The 20,486-nt window shown below is 39.5% G+C and overlaps 2 protein-coding genes across 2 annotated transcripts; one reads left to right on the top strand and one right to left on the bottom strand.

The window, feature by feature from the left end:
• Positions 1 to 8,470: 8,470 nt before the first annotated feature.
• On the bottom strand, positions 8,471 to 11,624 carry LOC135436285 (probable cytochrome P450 9f2). Its single transcript, XM_064693848.1, has 4 exons — positions 11,353 to 11,624; positions 9,530 to 10,046; positions 8,788 to 9,445; positions 8,471 to 8,734 (listed from the first exon to the last, which is right to left on the bottom strand). The coding sequence occupies exons 1-4, from the start codon at positions 11,553 to 11,555 to the stop codon at positions 8,568 to 8,570; spliced, it is 1,545 nt and encodes a 514-aa protein (XP_064549918.1). The 5' UTR covers positions 11,556 to 11,624; the 3' UTR covers positions 8,471 to 8,567.
• A 3,678-nt stretch (positions 11,625 to 15,302) lies between these two features.
• hkb (huckebein) lies at positions 15,303 to 17,738 on the top strand. Its single transcript, XM_064693849.1, has 2 exons — positions 15,303 to 17,046; positions 17,117 to 17,738. Exons 1-2 carry the CDS (start codon positions 16,401 to 16,403, stop codon positions 17,353 to 17,355), a joined length of 885 nt encoding a protein of 294 aa, XP_064549919.1. The 5' UTR covers positions 15,303 to 16,400; the 3' UTR covers positions 17,356 to 17,738.
• Positions 17,739 to 20,486: the final 2,748 nt, after the last annotated feature.

Below are 20,486 nucleotides of genomic sequence, written 5' to 3'. Positions count from 1 at the left end.
GGTTCAGCGCAAACTAACAGCAGAGCCAACGTCGCAAAGTCTGCAACGAGCATGGCACGGCAGCTGCACTGAGGAAAATAAGTGCATCTTTCAAGAACATTTTAAATTCTTAGTGACGGCAAAAACAAATTAAAGATTACGTACCATATAAGCAGATATTTAAAAACAAAATAAACAATTATTATTTACTTAAGCTAAAAGTCTCTACTCAATGAAAAAAATTAACTTTAAATTTTCATTTTTTTAAATTAAAAAAGTTTTATTTGCTGTGCTCAATTCCAAAATAAATGCGAATTTTTGCACTTTTTCACCTTTTTGTCTTCTCAGTGCACCAAAAAGCCAAAGTATTGGAGCCAAACTCACCACAGCCGAGAGGCAAGGAGACACGACTCACGAGTGCCAGCAGGAAATGTGAAAGTGTGGCGCTCGGGAAGTGCGAGAGTGTGCGTGCGCGGTCTGGTCGCTGCAGCGCCATCTATGGGCAGCTTATGGAGTCTTTAGCAAAAGCTGATTGAAATTGATTAGAACTCTGTACGGCTGTGAACAATAGAGATTCCAGAGCTCACTTGAGGCCTTGGCTGAAAAATGACATTAGAGACAAACAATGGACCGCGGGGCATTAATATTTGTTTGATTATTATTTATATGCGCCCTCCCCCGGCCGCAACGTCAAGTGTTGCCCGTGTTGGCTGTGCAAACAACAAACAAACGTTTGGGTTCGATGTCTCAGTTGTCGGTGTCGCGGCATTTGAAGTGCCGGCAAAGGACATCAATTGTCAGGATTTTGCCACATTATCCTTTACATTGCGGCCGACCAAACGACCGGCTCCTCAGATGTGCAACGTGACATTGCTACATGCGGCACGCTCAGATCTCGCCGCCAAGAGGCCTTGCAAAAACAATGCAGGACACTTGGCGTGTATAAAAAATCCGCCAGGACAATGACGAATTTACCTGTTGACACCTTCCAAAATAGACAATTCTGCCAATTAATAATGGTAGCCGTTGCCATCAGCTGCGCTCTGCCATTCAATTGTAACAGGTTCGAGTTATATGGCTCAATCACAGTCCCACAAAAAAACTGGTAGCCAGCCGAGTTGATGGTGCAAAAGTTGAAGAAATTCCGGAGAATTGCAGCGGCTGCACCTCTTTGAGTTGACACTCCAGTAAAGTGGAATTATGACTTTGATTCACGAATCAGAAGTGTAAATGAGGGAATTAGTTGTCTATTGTGAATTGGCGGCGATTTTGAATTCATTGTGGTGGGCCATGGGAAAACTGAAGACGTCGCGATTGGTATTACAAAAAGGGTTTGAGTCAAAGCTGATTATCCGAAATGTAAAAGCAGTATTAACAAGTAAGATGGCTCTACTCGGAAGTGCCCGACTATGGGATACCCTGAACCTTTTTCTGTCAAAAACTGTAGCAGGCGCGTCCCACAGAATGACCTAATTTACCCTTCTTACCCATGTCGAAATAGACAAAAAGCCAAACCTCGTGGAAATCGGCTGACATTTAACCGAGTTATAGGGCTGGGAAATTTTGACCTATGTCTATATAGAAAATTTTAAATTGTGACCTAGAATAATGTTGTCAGAAAGAGCCAAATCTCGTGAAAATCGGATGAGTTTTGACCAAGTTATGGGGATGGGAAATTTTGACCTATGTCTATATAGGATATTTGAGGGTACCCTTTCTACATGAATTTTGACCAAAAATAATGTTGCCAGATTAAGATGCAAATTTGATCTAGAGGCCAAACCATGAATAAAGAGTCAAATCTCGTGGAAATCGGATGAGATTTGACCGAGTTATGGGGGTGGGAAATTTCGACCTATGACTATGTAGGATATTTGAGGGTACCATTTTCACTTGAATTTCGACCAAGAATAATGTTGCCAGATTAAGATGCCAACTTGATCAGGAGACTAAACCATGAACAAAGAGCCAAATCTCGTGAAAATCGGATGAGTTTTGACCAAGTTATGGGGATGGGAAATTTTGACCTATGTCTATATAGGATATTTGAGGATACCCTTTCTACATGAATTTTGACCAAAAATAATGTTGCAAGATTTTGATGCCAAATTTGTTTAGCGGTCAAACCATAAACAAAGAGCCAAATCTCGTGAAAATCGGATGAGATTTGACCAAGTTATGGGGATGGGAAATTTTGACCTATGTCTATATAGGCTATTTGAGGGTACCATTTTCACTTGAATTTCGACCAAGAATAATGTTGCCAGATTAAGATGCCAACTTGATCAAGAAACCAACCCATGAACAAAGAGCCAAATCTCGTGAAAATCGGATGAGTTTTGACTAAGTTATGGGGATGGGAAATTTTGACCTATGTCTATATAGGATATTTGAGGGTACCCTTTCTACATGCATTTTGACCAAAAATAATGTTTCCAGATTCAGATGCCAAATTTGTTAAAAGGCAAACCATGAACAAAGAGCAAAATCTCGTGGAAATCGGATGAGATTTGACCGAGTTATGGGGGTGGGAAACTTTGACCTACATATGTCCATATAGGATATATCCCCGCCTTGCCCGTGGAACTTTTAATATAGATTCTCTCAAAGATCTTTGATAATGAGTTTTAAGCCGATCGGACGGTAAACAAAAAACATTCATACGAATGTTTTCCGCCAATTTACCAATTTACTGCTGCGGTCGAAACTTCCCAAATCGCTAAACACGTATTCATTAAGTTCTTATGTAGAGCTTTGAAAATAAGTTTGAAGCAAATTGGAAAAACTATGAACTTCACCAAAAATATCGCACTTTTCTTGGAGGAAACTGTTATCCATATATATTCTTGGAAATGAGTTTGAGCGCAAAACGTCGCCCACCAAATCTTTGACCCCCATTTCCACCAAGGATGGATGGATTTTTCGAAAAGTGTGAAACACCCCTCAAATGAATTTGAACATAACCTTTGAAAATGAGTTTGATGCCGATCTGATGGTAAACAAAAAACTAGCATACAAACGTTTTTCGCGATTTTTCCACACATGTGGGTGGAATTTCCCGTAACCCCGTCTCAACGAGCAACTTGATCACATAAGGTTACTACAGTGCAAATTTCAGCTTCCTAGTCTTACGGCTTGAGCTGTGCGTTTATCATCAATCAATCAGTCAGTCAGTCAGTCAGTCAGGACAAACAGTCTTATATATAGAGATATAATAAATATTATATAAAATATATATTTATATATTACTCTCTGCATAAACTTGGCTACTTTCACCATCTCTATTGTACGTGAAAATTAGAAGAGTGTAGAATCAAAGCGACCAAGCTATAAAATATTAAACTCATTAAAAAGAACACACAAGCAGCAACTCTAGGCTAGGAACTCTTTGGGCTCAGAAGGAGCATCTTTTAAGCATACAAAAAACTGTTCACAGAGATTTCCAAACTCATTGATGCACTTGATTATAAAGTCTACCTAAGTGTAAAGTCTGCCTCCTGTATAATATTGCCTTAACCTATCCCAGCAAGCCAACTGAACTATTTAATGGCCCCCGTACCCCTAGCTGGCGGTATTGATCCTTCTCAATGAATTTCTCGGCTCTGTAGGTGGCAACGCACATGCTTCACGCACGCCACTTTGTTAATGGGCCACCGAATTTCGAATTAGTTTATAAACTAAATACAAATATTGTAACTAAAATGCGTTGGCTAATCAATTTCATACGCTCAATTTGAGCGGCGACCGAGCGTCTGCTCGGCCAGGACGAGTACCAGCCAGCCACCTTGGCGACCGCATTTAAGGACATGTCGTTTAGGATTGTCAGAGCCACGTTGTGCCCGGTTGTCTGGGCCATACAAAGCAGGGGCCGGGGAAAACCAAACAAGACAAAAGAGCAGCTCGACTTTGCTCTTGACGCAACTGCCCAAAATTGGCTCGCTCATCATTATTTATATGCCACTTTCTATTGAATTGAATGGATGGCAGGACAAAACGTTGAAAGGGAAGGTGTCAAGGCAAAGGTGTCGGGACAGCCCCGCTACAGATGCGGTTGCCTGGCGCAATTCAAGGCGAAGACGTGGCACAGTTTTCCCCGTCTTCCAGCTATTGTTTCATTGTCTTCGGTTTCGCTGTGTTTCGAGTGGCGAGTGGCTGGATTTGGATTTGGTCGTGGTTTATAGCGGCGGCGGCGGCAAGGTAATCCTTTGTCTATGGCGACTCAATAAAGAACTTATTGTGGACAAATTTCGACATTTTTCAAGCGCTGTTTTCGGTTTGTCTCTGTGTGTGTGTGTGTGTAGTTCCTTTTCTAGCTTCAAGGGACATGCTTGACTTTTAACAGGAATCAATTTATTTTATGCGAAATAATCGTGTTGATGGCTGCGTGCTCGCCCCTTTTTTTTTTTTTGTCAGCCGCTCTGACGTTTACGTTTGGTTTTTGGCCTCTGGATTTTGGGTTTTTCACGCACCAACCCCAGAGGGCCAACCCTCCCAAAAGTCCATTGCCGAAACGAGGGCTGTGACTGGGTTTGGCCTGGTGGAGCGCCTATGTGAAGAAGGGTGGAATTAATTTTAATTTATGATGTCAATTTATAGTAGTTTTTGCGGTTTCACAACATTTTACATAAGAGCACAGTCTCCTGTGATCGAGAGTCTTTTCTGCGTCACATACATATGCACATTATATATGTATATATATATATATGTGTATAGTCCAACTATGAATCAAGTTTTTATTGAAGCACCATCGTATGGTGGTCATCAATCAAACAATTGGCATGCACTCATTATGAACACAACATATTCTTTCTTTTTTATCGAAAAAAATGTAATTTTTTTGTGCATTTTTGTTATAGAAAATTGCACGAGCGGAAAATATCGCCGATCAATCAAATCTAGCGCAATTTTCCCCCGCAATATTTGGCAAATGCAACAATCGCCAAGTTGGGCCAGGTGGAGGCAGGGATAGACCCTTTGTGAGAGACACCTACAACAATTGCATTTTCTGGCACTTCAAATGCAGTTCATCATTCATGCAAGTTCGTCAATTCATGCATTCATTCATTCATCACACGGGGACGCAGACGCAGACAAACAGACACTTGACAGCTGACCAGAAGAAGCCTGGGCTGTTAGGTAAACATGAATTTATCGGTTATTATTAGCACCTTTCCATCATAATTGCACCATAGGAGTCACAGTGCCCAAGGCTCAATTGCGATCTCCTACCGTTGCAGCCTTTGCAACTTTGCCATTCAATGGCCAACAAAGTCCAGCCGCACACGGCATTGATAAGTGTGAAAAGGCTTTGGCGAGAATCCTCAGCAGCATTGTGGACATTCTACAGAATTCCAACCAGCCCATTGTTCCATTTTCGTACATTTCAATTTGCATTTGACTTGGCCGAGCCGAGCCACTTATGTTTGTGCCTCAATTCTCGACAGGAAGCCAGCAAGACCAAAGACTTGTGTTAGGCGGATCAAGGCACGGCCCGGTCAATGGGTAGGCTTTTGGCCCTAGGGAGCGTGCCGCTACCGACAATTGTTACAGATTTTCACGTATTATTTGCGCTCGCTTGCACAAATCTGACGAATCCTAAGACGATTTCGTCTTGTAAATCTGTCATAAGCCTTAAAGCGTGTCACATGGCAAATTGAAGAAAATTCGTTCGTTCGAGCAAACCCAAAAGGAAACCAATTTCAAGATCTCAGCTCAGCAATAACCTTTTAAACAACTTTTACCAATCAAATTAAAACTGAAATAATTCAAGGAATATACAATTTATTTGCCAGAGAAATGTGTACAATGATAAAGCCAAAGGGAAAAAAATTTATAGATTTTAGCGCAGCAATAACTTTTTAAAGAACTTTTAGCAATTAAATTGAAAATGAAATGATTCAAGGAATATGTATTATATTTGCCAGAGAAATGTGTACATTAAAATTTATAGATTTTAGCGCAGCAATAACTTTTTAAACAACTTTTACCAATTGAATTTAAACTGAAATAATTCAAGGAATATGTAATATATTTGCCAGAGAAATGATTACAATGATAAACCCAAAAGAAAGCATATTTCTAGATTTTAGCTAAGCAATAACCTTTTAAATTAAAAACAAATTATTTTTTCTATCTTTATTAGATATGCCAGGATGAAGTTAAAAATGAAATAAAATTAAAACCGAAATGATTCAAGGAATATACAATATATTTGCCAGAGAAATGTGTACAATGATAAAGCCAAAGGGAAAAAAATTTATAGATTTTAGCGCAGCAATAACTTTTTAAAGAACTTTTACCAATTAAATTGAAAATAAAATAATTCAAGGAATATGTAATATATTTGCCAGAGAAATTATTACAATGATAAACCCAAAAGGATACAAATTTCTAGATTTTAGCTCAGCAATAAACTTTTAAACTACAAAAAAATTAATTTTTGTTATTTATTAGGTATGCCAGGATGAAGTTAAAAATGAAATAAAATTAAAACCGAAATGATTCAAGGAATATGTACAATAATTTTTGACTAAAAGTGAATTTAAGACCAAAGGGAGAAAACAAATTTTATTTATTTATTTTTATAGACAATACTTTTTTCACATTTCTGGAAGAAATTAATTTTTTTCAATTTCTTTGCATTTTATACCATTAATACTTATTTCTATATTTGTCCACAATATTATCATTGAATGACCCGCTTGATTTGCATATAAGTCCCAAAGTGAAATCGTACTAATCCTGGGCAGGTAAATCAAATCTAGTCGGTAGCCAATGGCTCGATATGCTACTGTGACATTGTGCGAAGGCAAATGTCCATTGATAATAGAACGATTACCCGCCGAGGTCAACACTTTACACACATACACACACACGCACACACACTACACAGATACTCTTGCCCGCATAGGTATTCAAATTGAAAAACGCCGCAGGACATGCACACAAAGGACACTGGCCAGCGGTAGTCGGCGAGCATTTGAATGAGCTGCATTACAAGCGGATTATTGGATTTGAGGTTAAGTGCATTTTCAGCAATTGCAACTGTAACGAAATTGAAATTTTACTCGACAATTTTCACAACTGTTTTGACTTTGGAAATGTTTTGGTGTCCTAAGCTGGGCACGAAAGGCCGGCGACGACAAAAAACGCGCACAAAACGCGCGCGCGCGCGGTAGGCGGGGCGAACACAAACGCCATTGCTTGCACGGCAGCTGCTCACACACACACACACGCACATGCTTACAAAGAGAGCGCATGTGTGCGAGCGAGAGAGCACGCACAGCTGCCTGCTGGCTGTGGCATGCCCCAAAAGGAGCGAGAAGCGAGGTGCGTGCGCCAAGGATATCGAAAACTAACCAGCATTGATCATATTTGAAGTGGATGCGACTTAAACGCGCGTGTTGCCCTGCCGCCTGCCATTGTCCAGGGGCGCAGGAGGAATCCGGGCCCGGGGCCGGGGCCGGGGCTGGGGTTGGTTGCTCTTTGTTTGCCCTTTAATGGACCAACGGCCGCCGCGGTTTTTGTGGCGTTGTGTCACGGGATAAATATTAATCGATATCTGTGTGTAGAGTGTGCGTGAGTGTGTGTTTGAGTGTGTGTGCTTGTGACTTGGGGTGTAGTATCCTTTTGTTGCCTGTTGTAGAACCGCAGGACCATTGTGCGTCCTTCGTACTAAAATGAGCAACATCCGCGCTGTACCTTGGCGCGTTCGCCGCTCGAATTAGTCGAGTGCATTCGCTCGAAAAACTAATTTGATTTATGTCTTCGCGTTAAAGTGCGGCTTTCCGTTGAGGAAACTCTCTGCCTCTGCCTTTGCCTCTGCCTCTGCCTCTGCCAGCCGCCATTCACACCCATAACGCGACCAGTTCATCCAAGCATCCAGCTGCTTTTGCAACGCCCCGCCAAGCGCCTCTTGATGCCACAATAGCCAATACCAGACGGGGGCTTTGTATATGTATAATTAATTTTTGTGCGTTTTGTGGCCAAACCATTACGGGGTAGCAGGACCTCCTACCTAAAACCAATATACTTATAATATAAATGAACACAGCTTTAAATTAGGCATATATGCAAAACACAAACATTCATTTATTAGTTATACTTGTGCTCGCTGAACTGATGACAGAACTTTTATATAAAAAACATATATTTATATATTTAACAAAATCATTTTATATATAAAAAAAATCAACAGTCCTAACCAATCCCTTACGGCTTACACCAGGTTAAACAATTTATTTTACAGAGTGCTGAAAGCATCGCAGAGCAAGATCAGAAACTAGAAAAATTATATATTTATTTTTATTAACAACTTTATTATTTTCATTTAAAACCTGCCCGCTTTTTGGGCAATAATTAAAATATTTAAATATGTACGAAATAAGTTGATATGTCTTAGGTTTAATTTCGTGTTTCTTTTGGTTGTAGCTGAGCTGATTGAAGAAGCATATGTAATTAATATATAACAAGGCAGTAAAGCCTTTTCCAGTTATTTATTATCATTTGCGTTTAATTCAAACAAGCACTTAATTTATAATATTAGCTTAAAGCTTATTACATTTGCATTAAATCACAATTTGATCGATTTATTTACGCGGAATGAGTTTAACCCAAAAACCATTTTTGGGCTTCAATTGAAAGCCGGCAGAGCTGAGGACTAGGGGAATGCAGCTATTCTTGGCCGGGGCAATACGGAACTCTCGCAGCAAATAGTATATCATAGCTTTTGCCTCGAGTAGTGCAAATCGTGAACCTAGACAAAAGATGTTAAGCAAGAATATTGTTATATTTCGCGATTTCACTCACCTATGCAATTGCGCTGGCCTATGCCAAAGGGAAAGTAGGTGAATGGCTGAATTTTGTCCTTGTTCTGCTCGCTAAAACGATCGGGATCAAACTTGGTCGGATTTTCAAAGTACTTGGGATCCCGATGGAAGCCACAGGTGGGCAGCCAAACGGCTTCGCCTTTCTTGATCTCAATGTTTTTGCCATCGACCACATAGGTGATGTCCTTGTTGCACTCGCGATCAATCGCAATGGCCGCCGGCCACTTGCGCAGCACCTCGGACACTACCTGGTCCATGTACTTCATGCCCATTAGAGCCTCGTATGTCAGTTGGCCGCCATCCAGATCGCTGTCGACCTGCGCCACCTCCTCGTACAGTCTCGCCTGCACATCCTCGTTCTCCATGAGCTCCTGGGCGCTAAAGCACATGAGCACCGCCGACGTGTCGAAGCCCGCAAAGAAGAACACAAAGCATTGGGCAACTATGTCGCGATCGCTCCAATCGCGAACTGTGCCCGATTTCGGCTTGTCCGTGTGAAACATGCCGCGTGCCTCCATCAGCATGTTGATCATGTCGGGCCGCACAATGTTGTGCTCCTGACGATACTTCATGGCATCCAGCACCAGGCGCACAAAATAGTCAACGCTTTTCCTATCGAACAGCGGTATTTTCAGTAGCTACAATGTACATATATTATTACATATATTTGTACATATGTTTATTAGTTCCGATAGCCAAACGGCAGTTAATTCATATATTACCTTAAAGAGTCGATTGGCAGCGGTAAAGAATATGAACTTCAAGTTCTGCAGCGCATTAAAGGTGGTCAACTTCTTGCCCATCAAGTAGAACGTGTTGTCTCGCTCCTTGAACGAGTTAACCTGCAAGCCAAATGCCGTTGAGGCAATGACATCGTTCGTAAATCGCGTGCAATAGTCTTTCGTGTCCAGGTCGATTCCACTGTCTGGCACCTGATCACGCTTCAGGCCGTCTACTGCCTCTTTGGCCACGATGTCCATCAGCTGGAACATCTGACGCATTTTGCTGCCCGTAAAGGCAGGACTCAGTGTGCTGCGCATGTCCTTCCAACGGGCATCGCGCATTGAGAACAAGGAGCTGCCGAAGAGATTGTCCATGTCATGAGGATCGTCCTCATCGGTGCCAAAGATATTGCGATGGTTGATAAAGTGATCGAAATCCTTAATTGTGATCTGCTTGAGCAGTTCCGGATCGCGTATCATCAGCAGCGGCTTGCGTTGCTCAAAGATGCCGAATACCCTGTAATCAAAAATTATTTAAAATTTAGGTGACATTGACCGATAAGCGAGTCCAAAATATTGTTCAATTCGTGAGTCAACAATTCTTATCTAGACAGTTAAACAGTTATACTAAAAAAAAATTAAAAAAATATACTATCTAAACTTATCATATAATCGAAGTAAAAATAACCCTGATAAGGTCGATTATTAGTTATTGTTGTCTGTACTCAGTAATTACATACATATCTGAAGCTTTAAAGTAAGGCATTGAAATTCGAAGCATGAACAAACAAGTAAGAACGAATGTCTTTGACAATTAAATATTGAATACCCTTTTAGACATTTGCCTTACGATTTTCCAAATATGTGACAATTAATTGCTGTCTTATGTGAAGTTATCTTCAAAAGCAGAAGAGTTTGCCATACAAAAACTAATTTTTGACCATTTCTTCCTATATATCCTAAGGGATATATCAGTCCGATCCTAATGAGGTATTGCTTATATATAGAAGCACAGCTAAAGACTGTAAAATATTTTGAAAAAACATAAAAGGTTTTCAAACTAAAACCTTTTTTTCATGGATATTTCCTATGTCAGCTATACAATATGGGTCCGATATGTACCGATGATAAGATAAAATAAGATTTTGCTGAAGGAAGCATAGTGCAACATATACATGCCAATATTAGTCAAGATATATTAATGATGATTAATGATTACCTATAAAAACAAGATATGGCTATGTCGACTTGGCTGTTGATCAAGAATATATATGCTTAATATGATCGGAGATATCAACTTGTTTGCGTTACACATTTAATGACAAAATAATAATACCTTCTACAAGGGTATTATATATAAAACCAGATAGGTTATCATAGCAACAGCATTAAGATAGATTAAGTAGAAAAGAATATATTATATTCAAGTTGAGATCTGGCACATGTGACAACTAACAGATATTTTCAGTTGAATATATTGTTAGTGTAATCATTCAAGCAAGCTTTTATCACAAGCAATCAAGTGCGCGTAATTATAAATATCTGAATATTTAATAGTAAAGCAGACGCATTTGGAATACAAACTCAAATTCAGTTACAGCCGCACCCATTATAATTGATTGATAGCAAATGTATATATATGTATATTTACGAGTAGCTACTGATATATGTATCTAGTTGTATGTATGCACGTATTTGCGTAGTCCATATCTAATGATTTAATTATGTAGAGATTGTGCTTCGACTAAATAAAATCTCGACCTAATGTGCTATAATATGCAATAACCTGTTTGCTATCTAGTCACAGTGCTGAATATACTCACTTGCCATTGCCCTTGTTGTACAAATCGACGATCAGATCGAACATGGATTGTTGACGCAATACCATTTTATGCATGTTTCCCACGAATGGATATGGTTTTTCATAATCTATGCCTCGCTCCTTGAAGAAATTATAGTTGGCTGTGGCCCAGCGATAGGCCAGCACCAGGGCGACGACGAAAATCGCCAGAAACTCTAATAGCATCTTGAATGTTCACCGATCTAGCCAACCCGTACGGTGAGGCATCAAATTCCAACTGAACAACGCTGCGATCGGAGCGCACAGAAATCAACTAATTGAGTCCCACACGAATAAACGAGTCAAGTGCTTCGCTTCAATGAACGGGGAAGCTTTTGTTTCGAGCTTTGGAAATGATGAAATTTGTTTGATAAATTAATATAATATATTAATAAATGTACGCAGTTGTATGTGCCACACACAAATCAACAATAAACAAAAGCAAAAAACAAAAGCAAACAGTTCTATTATTAAACTGATACTGCGGCTGTGAACTTGACTGTCATTTGAATGAACGTACGAGTGGGTGTGGCCACCGAGTGTAAACAAATGCCACTGCTCGACTATTAGATGCCCCTTAATTAAATATACGTTAATCTTAACCTCTTTTATGCTTTTATACCCTTGCAGTGGGCATTATAATTTTGTCGTGAAATGTGTCACACATAGAAGGAGACATCTCCGACCCCATAAAGTATATATATTCATGATCAGTATCAACAGCCGAGTCGATATAGCCATGTTCGTCTGTCTGTTTCTATGTCTCTCAGTTTTATCAAACTTTCCAGAAGTGCCTCTTTCTGTTGCACGCAGTACATATGTTAAAACCAGCTGGATCGGCCCACTATATCATATAGCTGCCATAGGAACGATCTGTCGAAAAGTAGGTTCTTGTATGAAAAACATTTTTGTTTGTCAAGATATCTTGATCATCATATATATGCAAAATTCTATTAATATCGGACCACTATATCATATAGCTGACATAGGAACGATTGCTCGAAAATTATGTTGTTTTAAACCTTCTTTGTTTTTCAAGATATCTTGACCAAGCTTGGCATTTATTAGTTTTACTCTGCTCCTTATATTTATGCAAAATCCTATTAACATCGGACTACTATATCAGATAGCTGCCATAGGAACGATCGGTTGAAAGAAAATTAAGTTGTTGTATACAAATTTTTTCTGTTTTTCAAGATATCTTAACCATACTCGGCATTAACTATTTTCCCTGTGCTTCTTAAGGGTATTTAATCTTCGGCGTGCCGTTTTTATTGTTTATACATTTTTAAAGAAAGGTCTCAGACCATTAAGTGAAAATATTTCCGTGAATACGGAGAAATCTTAATTAAAAACGAATCATACAAAATTACTATGTGACACTCTTAAATCTGAGATTATCAGTATGATTATACAGTATGATACAGATCGATATCACTTCAGGTGTTGTTTAAGTACTTTATAAGGACATAAATTTCTGCTTCTGCAAGTTTCTTACATTTGCTCAAGTTAAAGACTTTCTTTTTGATATCCAATTTAAATTATGTATAAGAGGTTTTCCACATAGATACATATAGATTTTCGGATAAAACGATATTTCATTTTCAGTATCTAATAGATATTACAAATTATCGATATGGTGTCGAAAATATTACCGGAATAAGCACATAAATATATTTTTGCTACCTAAATCTTACTTTTAAGATTTACTGATCATACTTTTATAGAATCTGTAAGATACAAATCTATTTTTCACCTGGACTGCCTGTTTAGTCTCTGCCAAAATCCAAGCCCCCCTAATCCCGCATACTCTCATATTGATCACCCGTTGATCCCGATTATAATTGATCTATAAAGATCACACCTAGTCCATTACTTGAACTGATCAATTCAAGTTATTATAGGCGCTCAAAAGCCTAGCATACTCGTGCATAATCCAATAGAGCCGGATGTATCCTGATCTGTGCACGGACTGTGATTACGAAACTAATCTTGAGCACAGCGCACGATCCATCGGGGCTATGGCTACGCTGGGCTTATCTCCGTTTAGCGGAACGGGACGATAAGCACGTTGGCAGAAGTTGCATTTGAGGTTTGGTTAGGATGTGTTTTCCCCTGACCACAGCGACGCCAACTAATGAGGCGCCTCTCCATATGTTGCCGTGCTCGCGTCAGCTCGTGAAATTTCCTCATTAATCAAAGTATGAATATGACGCCATATCCTTATTGTTTGCTCTAATTATGCTCAGGTATAGATGGAAAAGCGTCGCAGACATGTTCCATGAATGAAACATGAACTGGCTGCAAATGTGCGATATTTAATTATTTTACAATATCTTCTGTGAACATTTATGATCGTTGCATTGTTTTAGGTAGGTGCTACTTTATGACGCCGCTGCCGACGGCGGGGCCGGGGCCGAATCCGAATCCGTTCCGAATGCGTGGAAAATCCCGCGCTCGTTATTTGACAAACATGCGGGGAAAGTCCCAAAAACCGATGCCGATCCAAGGCGGCTGCTGGCCTAAGTGCCAGCCTACACAAATAAGCTCGTGGATTTTTTATGGCCTTGCCGCGCCCGGCAGCCCACCTACAACTACCTGACAGCTCGCCGGGCTCAGTTTCCTGGCAAAGCGCATTTATGAATGAGTCCCGATCTCTACGCTGGTAACACGAATCGTGAATGAATCTGTGTGGCGCATCGCACTTTTATTACAGGTACTAAAACCACCTACGAGCACGGCCCTAAAACCCTACCTAACCCGACGCAACCCAATGCAGCCCAGCAGAAATGCACCCGTTGCATTCATTAGCGTTGCCGAGAACAAAGCATCTTGCACTTAATCCTAATGATTTCCCTTTTGTTTCTAATGACGCAGCGGTAGGCTTATGTGGGACGAGTAGCGCGCTCTCCTCAACTACGAAGCCACAGTTCATAAGAATCGCGGCTAATACAACAAAACAATCGATTAATAACACCATCAATTTTAAATGATTCTTTAACAAAATTACTGCTAAAAACATAAATGTAAATAATATTATTTGTATACCTTTTAATGAAACATTTCATTGCAAGGAACATTTATTAATATGTATTTTATCCAAAATAAAAAACCCAATTAACAAATAACCTTTGTCTAAATAAATTTAATTCTTTAAATTAACAAATACCAATCAAATATTATAGATATAAAAATATGAATAATGACTATAATATAAACAAAAATATTTGAATGCAAGGTACATTAATTGAAATGTAATTTATTAAAAATAAGCAGTCTAATAAATCAATAAACTTTATTTAAATAAATTTAATTCTTACAATTATCAAATTAACAAATACCAATCAAATATTATAAATATATGTACAAACTATTCTAGGTTTAATCAAAACCTAATAAAAATATAAAAAATATTTTTCATGTTAATAAATTGTTTCTATTTTAAATTATATTTATTCGTATATATAAGTTGTTATGACTTCTCTTTGTATTTGCCTTTCAAATTAAACATTTAGATTTGTTCAATTTAATTGCTCTCCAGCATTTTTTACACAACTTAATTTTTTAAAAATGTTATATACTTATGATCAAAAAAAGATAGAGAAAGACAAAATGTATACAAGAAAACCAGATGCATAAAATCTCAAAATATCTTTTTATGTGCATATTCATTCAAATTAAATCAAATATTTTCTTTTAAATTAAAAATGCCCTTTCAGAAGCAAAACAAAAGTATTTGAGCTAAACATATATTCGCTGCGCAAAAAAAAAGGTGCTTGCTTTTTCGAGAAGGACTGCAGTCAATTTTTTTATATTTCAGTTATCTGAATATTGCATAAATCGAGCTCAAAACTATGCCAAAACATTTGTCTAACCAAGCTATCTTTTAATGTATCTATTCTTTTTTTTTTTTTTTGCATATCTCCATTTGGCTGGGCGCAAACGCCTACCAAAGGCCGCAAAGTGCCCAACAATATATCCATGTCATCCCCCGGAGCAGGGCGACGATAAGCTTAAAGCAACTGTACCATTTTACATGCTCAAACCTTAACTCAAACCCCAAAAAAAAAAATATTGAAGCCACAATTTGCTCCGTTTAGAAATCTCAGCGTATTCTTATACATATAGGATACACATTTTGCATATTTAAAGCAGAAAAGTTGCTCGCAAGACGCGACCAACCCCCAGAAAGAAGCACTTAATTCAATAATAAATTGCCGCCACACTGAAGGGCAGCAGCAGCAGCTAAGGCAAGCCCCGAATCAACCCAGTCAGAGCCCACAGATAACCAAGTTACAGCTCAGCTTTGTTTAGCTCCGGGTGCGAGGCCACGGGCCGGGGGGCCAGAGACCAGCCCAGCCCAGCCCGGCCCAGGCCAGCCCAGTTTTGCGCCTCAGAGACAACAACTTTTATCAAATTGCGTATAAGGGGGTTTGTCGGTAGGTAAGCGTAAAATTCATAATCATGAATGCTTCGCTTAAACTTCCACCCCGTTGGGAGTTACAAAAGCAAAAAAACAAAAATATAGATACTTCCCCACATATATACTTAATGCTGGGAATATGCACGTTAAAAGCGAAAGTCAAGGAAGCTACCATTTCGATGGAATACACGAGTACATTATATACAAGCCTGCGAGTGTGTGCGTGAGTATCTGTGTATCTGAGTCTGCGTGAGCGGCCATTGTTGTGCGCTGCGAAAAACAACCCTGAAGCGTGCCTCTCGCTCACACAGACAGATAGCCAGCAAATCGATGAATGGAGCGGCCGACGTATGTGTGTGTGTGTGCGTGCCTAGGTAGGCCGCTAGGTAGGCCTACTGGCCAGGACCTTTGCGTCGAATGAAAGAAAAAAAATCTCTTTAAATTGTGCGCCGCTCGGCCGGGAGAGTTCAGTTCGAGTTGAGATCTTGTAACGCACACACACAGCTCCGGCTACGCAATTGCACCGCCAACTGTTCCTCCGCCCAATTAACGCAGTGATTCTCTAAATTTAAAACGAAAAAAACACAGTAAAAAAAACGAAACGAAATATGTCGACAATTAATATGCACCCACCGCAAACGTATTCGCGCCTGTTCCGTCCCTGGGATACGCAACGCCAAACGCCAGCGCCGCCCGCTCGGACCGTGAAACGTGAACGTGAACCCGAAACGGTGACCATCAAAACGGAGCTGCCCAGCAGCAGCAGCAGCAACAGTAGATGCTGCTATGGTCAGGATAGCGACCGCGAGTCCTCCTCATCCTCGTCGAGCAGCAGCAGCAGCAGCACCAGCAGCAAATCCAGCTACGAGGATGGCCTCAACAGCAGCTACACGCGCACCTCGACTCCCCTGCTGGATGCCGCGCCGCAGCCAACGTTTCCGGCTGCCTCGGCGGTGGCGCCACAGCCACAGTTGTCGCCGCAGCCAGCACCGTTTATGCCCGCCAGCGAGCTGTACTATGCCGCAGCAGCAGCAGCTGCCGCCGCTGCCAATACACCGGCCGCCGCTGCCTTTGGCATGGATCCATTCACCCTGGGCCTGATGGAGCAGGAGTACGCTCGTGTCATGGCCGAGGATGCGCAGCTAAAGGCGCTGAATGCACGCAAACAGCGGCCAAAGAAATTCAAATGCCCGCACTGTGATGTCGCCTTCTCCAACAATGGCCAGCTGAAGGGACACATTCGCATACACACCGGTAAGTTAGACGCAGCCAAAGGATATTCGATTCGCATTACTAACTGGAGTTTATTTCATTATGTTTACAGGCGAGCGACCCTTTAAGTGCGACGTGGAAACCTGCGGCAAGACCTTCACACGCAACGAGGAGCTGACCCGGCACAAGCGCATCCACTCGGGACTGCGTCCGTATCCGTGCAGCGCATGCGGCAAGAAGTTCGGTCGTCGCGATCATCTCAAGAAGCACATGAAGACGCATATGCCGCAAGAGCGCCAGCTGGGACCGGCCATCTTTATGCCCATGTATCCATATTTGTATGGCTACTAAACAGTTGACCAGCAGCTGCTCCAGCGATCTGTGAATCCGCGGGCTACAAGCCCAAATATCTACCAACGACAACAACAACAACTCAAGAAGCAACTCAATGCCGGCCAAGAAATACTCTACCTCAGGCGTACCTGGCGCAAACTGGCGCAGACAACACACACACACACACACACACACGAAACAAACAAAAACTACCTCAGCACCAATCTAAGCCAAACAATCATGAAGACGATATTTATAGATATCCGTGACGATATATGCAAATATTGAGCTATTTATTTTTTAATGAATATTTACATTTCCACTACGTGACGTGAGGTAGAAGCGTCGAAAAAAACCCCACACATGTGTAAATAAAAATCCTTAAGTGATCCTTTCTCATATGCTAAGCGATTAAGAGTTTTTAAGAGACATCTACATTTAGAGACCTAAGTATATTTTTCACATTTTTATATGCGCTGAATGCGGTTAATAGCAATATACGATTTACATTTAAAGCATCTAGTTAAATATTCAGAGCTGTATTATACGAATTATGTTTACACAAAAAAAAGCGACTACATAAAAGTTAAAAAAAAACATATTTGATTATTTATATTTATTTATATCCTTAGAGAGCAAGAAACAAAATATCTTTTAGCTGGGGCACATTTAAGGAGCATAATTAATTATTTAACTTTTCTTTGATTCATACAAATTCTTGATATTTCTACAAATTTTCTCTGCTTATATGTTGATTTACGACTTTGCGTCCATTTTGGCAGCGCATTAATGCCTGTCACTTCCCACTAACCAGATCATTTTTGGCAAATTATCCGCATCATGCCGGCTAAATCAAAGCAAAAATCTGCAGTTTGCATTCGTCGGCACATTTGACGCATCCGCAGCAAAAAGGGTTAAAATTCACAAGTCATCTGCGAAAATTCATTCACAAAAACAAGCAAAAGAAAACTAGAAAGAACAAAAAAACCATTAATTTAGGCACAGCACAAAAACTTAACTTTTCAGCCAGAACCTAATCATTTACTGTACTTATCTGTGTCTATATATATGTATATATATAACTGACTGATTTGAGCCCGGAGCAAAGCAGTTTTCTCACAGTCCCTGGACTGGAATCAATTGCAATTGTTCACGTATCCTTGCCATTACTCACACGACAGCTTGCGTCATTCATAAGGACAAAGAGTGGCCCACCTGAGCAAGTAAGTGCGATAGACACAAAGTCTGCTCGGAATTTATATGTAGCCCCAGGTCTCTGTAATATCAATGTGACTTCTACGTGTGCACAATAGCTGCAATTTTTGTTAACCGTAGCGGGCCGTAGTGGGCGATTGCCTCTCAACCTTTTTACGGACAGGACAGGCAGACAATGGCAATAAGGTCGCTTGATAGAGGCGTGCAGGTCCCATGCGGGTCGACATCTACCTGTGCCTTCTGGTCTGTCCTGAGAAGATTTTGCGGCAGACAGTGCGACGTCTTCGTCGGCACAATGATCTAACTAATAATGTGTCCCATTGATTCCTCTAATTCTGTTTGCAGCAGCAGCAGACACAGCGGCAACACCTTGAGCACTTGGCCAAACCCAACAAACGGCAACAAGTTCAAATACCCATTTCTCAACATGATATGCTTTTCGTCAGCATCACGAATTGATGTCGTCGACATCGATGTTTGCCAAGTATTGTCCCCTAATTGCTGCCAATTAATTAGAGCATTCGTACTTCTTTTTTTTCTATTCTGAAGTGTGGGAAGATACTCTAATTCCCTATATACATAAATATATATCATCTGCTTATGTCAATCACATTCACAAGTGTGTCTTGAGTTATGGCCAACAGCTTGGACATATATTTGTGTTTACATACAAGCAGCGAGAATAATGCAGGACCAAAGCTGGCAGAGCTCATATTAAAGATTGGATGTCTTTTGTTACAACTTGAGATCTAAAATGATATATGCACAGTTTCCAATTATTATTAGATCTCTTTTGTTATCCTTATTGATATAAAACAGAATAATATTTTTTGTGAGCGCGTGTAAGGAAACCGATATTGATCGATAATTTTAAGACCTCCAATTACAAAATGCATTTACTAACGATTATTTTCCTTAAATCTTAAACAAATAAAAAATATAAAAACAAAAATTGTTTTTGAAAAATGTGATAAACTTTTAAATTTTTCACAAAGTCGATTATTGACATGTTCGCCTAATAGTAGCCTATTGCCTAATTGTTTATCCACAGATTTAAGCAAGCAATATCTTAATAAATATATATTTATGAATCATATGCTAATCCGTCTAGCGAAATTTCTTAGGATCTTAGGATCCCAAAGATCGTTCAAAGATCCCCGGCATGCAATGCCCCAAATATTGCTTTCATCGATCGATAAAAATCAATATAAATGTATAGAAGCTTTGATTATTATAATAGTAATAATTGCATCTGTTATTATTGGATTTATTATTAATGTATCCATCTTAATTATTGTTATCACTATTTCAAAGTCTGCGCTCTTTGGCTTAAACGTCGCACAAAGTCAGAGATTTGAATCCGTGTCGTTGTTGTTCGGCGGCCTGTTTGGGTGGCCTACTTAGGCAATTCTTCCACCATAATAATTATTAATAATACCCAAATATTTTACATAGTTATATTAACAATGATCGACAGTTTTGACAAAGAAACCACAATTACGAATGTTGCACTCGTAATGTAACCAACTTATGTTAGATTTTTCGTTAAAATTCATTATACAAGTCATTTATATTTTTTTGTGCTAACTAAGGCTGATTATTTCGTATTATGTTAACTTTCCCGATTCAAGCATTATACTTTTGCTTGAATAAAAATTGTATAAGTAGTTCGATATTTTTGATATATAGATATATAGTCTTGTCCTATTACAAATATGATTTAGCATTCTTTAAAAACATGTTTTGAAATTATTTTCATACTCGCAATAAAAAGTTTTGCAGAAGTTATTAAATCGTTTTTTACACTCTGTGGATATTTATTGTTAGTCTCGTACAAAATCGTTAATATAATATAATTTTCCCTATAATTTATTAAGCAATAAATATTGTATAAGAACAGAACTTATAAGAAATTAAAATTTTTATAATTACGC

This window comes from Drosophila montana, unplaced genomic scaffold (assembly GCF_035044405.1).
Source record: "Drosophila montana isolate Dmon_TW-CO22-7 unplaced genomic scaffold, ASM3504440v1 contig_3733_1, whole genome shotgun sequence".
Classification (NCBI taxonomy): Eukaryota; Metazoa; Arthropoda; class Insecta; order Diptera; family Drosophilidae; genus Drosophila; species Drosophila montana.
This window is presented reverse-complemented; position numbering and strand designations above follow the sequence as displayed.